Raw genomic sequence first — 4,927 nt, forward strand, 5'->3', positions numbered from 1 at the left:
GAGGCAGCATGATCTTACTACAGCAAATGTGAAAAAATCCTGATGTAAACCCATGGAATGTTCACAGGAACTTTCAGCCTGGGAAATATTGAAATGTTAAGAGATAAATGTTAGGAGATTATTGATTTTTACAAATACAAGAAATTCAAACTATCCAGTCAACTCTTAGTACTCAGTGTTCTAAGCAGTGACCCCACATCATGTTCCCTGTACTCCAGTGCAGTCTGAGGTGATTTGACTCAGGTGACTGAAGTGGCCTTCTCTTGGCTCAGCCTTCTGCCTTGCTGTGTCATGAGAAATAGCTGGACACTGAAACCACAGAGCAGACTTCATAAACAAGGTTAGAAGGGTTAGGAAGTAAGAAAAAAAAAAAAAAGGGGAACTCAAATGACATGAAGCCTCTATTTTCTCAGGAAACCTGAGTGTGTCTCGAGTTACTAGGAAGGTACAATTTTGATCTAGCTTGAACAACAGATAGATGTGAGAGCATGTTAGCACTGATGAAGTGCTATACCTGGCAGCATTGCTAGGCCTGATGTGTACCTGCTCAAGGAAGCAGCAGAAAACCAAGTCACGCTTGTATTTTTAGGCGGACTCTTACGGTCCCAGTTACATGACTGTTGTGTTGACCAAAATATTAAATCAGTGAGGATTTTAACCATGCATACCAACATTTGCAAGAATTAACTCTATTTACTCTACATAAAAATGAAATTAGTTAAGGCTACTTTTTTAGTATGTTCTAATACTTCTCAAACAGCCTTCAAAAGAAATACAGTTCTTAGAGCTGACTGTCTACCAGAAGTAGAACCAAGGCCATTAATGAGAAATTAAGAGGTGTAGCTCTAGGTCCTTGATGGACCTCCTGATTTACAAGGACTTCAGTACTGTGAGTAAAAAGCAGTGGAGAAAATGTGAAAAATTAATACTGAGGCAGAAAATTCATGCACAGACTGATAGAAAGGAAAACACTGGTAAGGTAGCTTGTACTAAAGTTTACCTGGGTGTTTTCTCACCCTGTGGGTTGTGAAATGCTTGAGTTTTTGTGGCCCAGAAGTTCAGTTGCAGTGCTCATGTGCTCATGAGATAGTAAATCTCTTCATCTGTTCTGTGTTGTTGAATAGCGAGCGATGATTCCTATCTCAAGAACATATTGGGAAATACAGCTTCACTTTTTTATGAGTAGATAACCTGCTGCTTTTTTGGGGAGATAATGCCACACTGCTGTATGGAATGTCCTACAACAATCAAAAACCATTAGAGGGTTGAAAAAGAGTGGTAGGTAAAGTCTATAGGGTTTCATCTGCTGCTTACTATTTGCTGCAAACAAGATCTTGCTAAAGTTTTCTTTAATTTCACAGGAGTCCTGTTGAAGGAAAACCCTCTGTGCTGTGGACTTTTCTCCTATTCAGGAGAAAAAATACTTTTTGATAAGAAGCAGGAGTAACAAATACATATGCAAAGTTTAGAGAAATATTCTCCCATTAGCAGCTAAGGATTTTACTTCTCCATGTTTATTTCAGTTTACAAGGTAAATTAATACAACTCAAATACCCTTTACTGTGACACATTCAGACTTCAAATTTGATTTCTGGTTAGTATTTGTAATTTCTTTGTAAAGATGAGTAATGTAGTTATTTATCAGTTATCCAAAAGAAAGAATGTGAAATTACAATATGTTTTGTAATCAGTAATTATCTTGATCTTATTACAAATTATTGACTTAAAAATTCACAAAGCAAGTATAAAAATGTTAGGCACAATTGAAATAAATAAAACTTCAAAAGCAAACACTTGATGCTGTGCAATTTTTCACAGTGAGTTTGCACACATTCACAAAACTGAAATGCTTGCAAATACTGATTTCATTGGTTTCTTATGATAAAGTCCACTATTCTATTAGAGAACAAAAAAATAAAGCTTTTATTTGCAAGGTGAAGTTCTTATCATATAAGACACTTTGTACCACTACTATAATTTTCTTACACATAAAAAGTAATATGAAGGGAATCTCCTTCCTCCTCACCTGAGCTTAATCCGATTCTTTCACATTTTTATAGACATCTTGGAAGCTTGACTTCTTTGAATCAAAATTTTTGAGGATACTCAAAGTATATCTATTTAACACATCAAATTTCCACTGAAGTATGCCTTGTGTTTGCAGTCTGCAGTGATGTTTGCCATCCAACACAGTTCTCATACCTCCTGCTGCTTCTGGAGGGATGTCACACTCCACATTTGACTTGCTCAAACCCATTACACCAAGATAATACAGTAAATGAGCTTGACTGAGTAAACAACACATATTAATTTCAAATCTAAATAAAGTAATCAATAAAAATAGCTTTAGATTTTCCATCGACACAGATGTACACTTTAAAACCATTCTTAACATATAAAGAATTTAACTCCTTAAAACTTCAGATTGTATGAGGAGTTTTGAACATGTAACATTTTTTTTTTCTAAAGAAAAACTTTGCTTTAAGTTTTCAAAATCTCTCTTTTCCACACGCAGTTCTTTTCTTTCTTCTACACACAGACTTTCTAGAAATCAGAAATAATTTTAATGGAAAATAAAAATGCTATATTCCTTACAACTGAGCTTTTAGCCACCTTGCTGAGGTTCCCAGCAACAGTGAAATAGTGCCCATTTCATGATGTGAATATTACCTTATGAACTGAGAAAGGCTGTAAATGCCAATTCTTATAAAATGCACAAGAAAACAACACCCAGACAGCTTTTATTTCTCTCCAGCTTTCTCTGGGCTACTCAGTAAATGAAACTGAGAGAATGAGGAGAAAGGACTGCTGAAGGCATGACACAGATTATTCACTGAGTTCCTTGTTAGAGATTTTCTGTGCCTACCAAAGGATCTTCACGTTTGGCTACAACCAGACTTCTTTTTTTGTCCTCCTCTGTTACAGTCTGACTAATCTGTTCAAACAGCTTCGACATCTTGGCAAACCTCAGGTGGTTCTGAAACCTTCGTGCAGCAAAAGCATAAAGCAGGGGGTTAATACAGCTACTGATGAATACAAGTGCTCCAGAGATGTACACTCCTTTGTCTACAATTTCTTCCAGCACCAAAGACACCTCCTCATTAGAGAGTTCTGTTTCAATGGAAATAATATCCAGGATGTTAAAGAGATGGTGAGGGAACCAGCACAGAATGAATGCCACCACGACGCTGGCAATGAGACGTTCCGATCTCTGCTTGGATTGGTAAGTCATTCTGCTAATTCTTCTTGCAACACACACATAACAAGTGCAAATTATTAAGAAAGGGATTACGAAACCTGCGAGGGTCTCCAGCAGAAGATAGGAGACTTTCTGTCTATTAGAGGAGTAGTTGCGACATGTGCAGAGCAGCCGACCGTTCATTTCCTCTGTCTCTTGAAATGGAATGACAGAAATGCCAAAGGCAATAGACAGGAACCAAATGAGGAACACAATCAAAGAAACTTTTTCTTTTCTTCTGTATTTTTGAATTGTGAAAGGGTAAAACACAGCCAGTAGCCGCTCCAAGCTGAGTGCTGTAATCAGAAATATACTGGCATACATGCTGCAGTAAATAATGAAAACCAGCATTTTGCAGAAGGTGACTCCAAAAACCCATGAGTCAGCAAAAGAGTAAATCCAAATTGGTAAAGTGATCAGTACAAGGACATCAGCAATGGCCAGGTTCACGATCAGCAGGACTGAAAGAGATACTTGCTTCATTTTTGTGCAAACAGTCCAGATGACGATGCAGTTTCCAGGGGTGCCAATTATAAATGACAAGCCCAGTATTATGCAGACTACTGACCTCACAATATTCCATGTTGAGTTGCCACTGCTTTCCTCAGCTTGACTCATTCTGGAAATTCTTCTGTTCTCAGCTGCTCTGTGCTCCACTTTTTTCTGCAGGTGTTGGTGAACCACTTGAAAGTTCTCCTCTAGCTGATGTTCTGAAGGCTAATACAGATTGTGAGCTCACATCCTCATGCTCACTCTTACAGACATCTGACCACATATGGCAGTTCCTGTTGTTTAGGAGGATGGGTATTTTTGCATACAAAGCAAAAGTAAAAATACAGTGCAGGACCTGACTTTGCTGTTAGTTATACATCCTTTGTGCTTCAGCAAATTTTACAGCATGTTGGTGGTCTTTCTAAAGTATCCCTATTCCCCCAAAGAAACTTGCTACTGTTTTGATATTACTGATCTAATCAACAGCTGTGAGGAGAAAGGAATCCTTCTTATGCTATTCTATTCTTGCTCCTATTAATAACTCGGCATTTTATTTGACAAAAAACAAATTTAAAAAAGAGGGGTGGCAGGTAAACTACAAATGTGTATTATATGTTTGACATGCATTTAAAAGCAGCAAAATTTGTGCTTACTACCTTGATGTCATCTTTTTTTAATTCAGCAGAAAACAGTAATGTTTTATCATATTTTTAAAATGCCCTGGCACAAAGGAAATCAACTGCTTTTACTATACTGCTGCAATAAAGTGGGTAGTAGCTGTATTTATAATTCTCTGGGAAATTGCAGTTCTTTACTAAACAATAACCATCAGAATATTCAGTCTGGATGTACAGTTATAGGAGGAAATGCTCCATGACAGAGAGAAAATATATGATTACATTATTGTCCTCCTGTTCCAGCAATCGGCTGTGACTTTTATGATTTTTCCTAGGAAACTTGGTAGACAGTGTAGTACTCAAATCCTAAATGAATTCTCAGTTCTTCAGAGAGTATGAAAAGAGTATGAAACTATTTTGTTATCCTCATTTCAAAACATCTTTTGAAGTTCATTTCTAAAGTGTTAAAGGAGGAACTAGAACAGCAGAGCCAACAGAAATATTCAAGAAGTGGAACTAGAAGGGTATTTACAATAAAGAAAGATTCACAGAAACAAAGGAGTTATTTATAGCTTTGTGA

At 37.0% G+C, this 4,927-nt stretch overlaps 1 protein-coding gene across 1 annotated transcript; it reads right to left on the minus strand.

The window, feature by feature from the left end:
* Positions 1-2,725: 2,725 nt before the first annotated feature.
* Positions 2,726-3,990, minus strand: LOC117001399 (leukotriene B4 receptor 1-like). Its single transcript, XM_033069713.1, has one exon. It carries the CDS (start codon positions 3,854-3,856, stop codon positions 2,846-2,848), a length of 1,011 nt encoding a protein of 336 aa, XP_032925604.1. The 5' UTR covers positions 3,857-3,990; the 3' UTR covers positions 2,726-2,845.
* Between the last annotated feature and the right edge of the window lie 937 nt (positions 3,991-4,927).

This window comes from Catharus ustulatus, chromosome 11 (genome assembly GCF_009819885.2).
Source record: "Catharus ustulatus isolate bCatUst1 chromosome 11, bCatUst1.pri.v2, whole genome shotgun sequence".
Classification (NCBI taxonomy): domain Eukaryota; kingdom Metazoa; phylum Chordata; class Aves; order Passeriformes; family Turdidae; genus Catharus; species Catharus ustulatus.

Excerpts from the sequence above, each read along its gene's own strand:
- LOC117001399 (XM_033069713.1), bottom strand. The coding sequence starts at position 3,856 with ATGAGTCAAGCTGAGGAAAGCAGTGGCAACTCAACATGGAATATTGTG.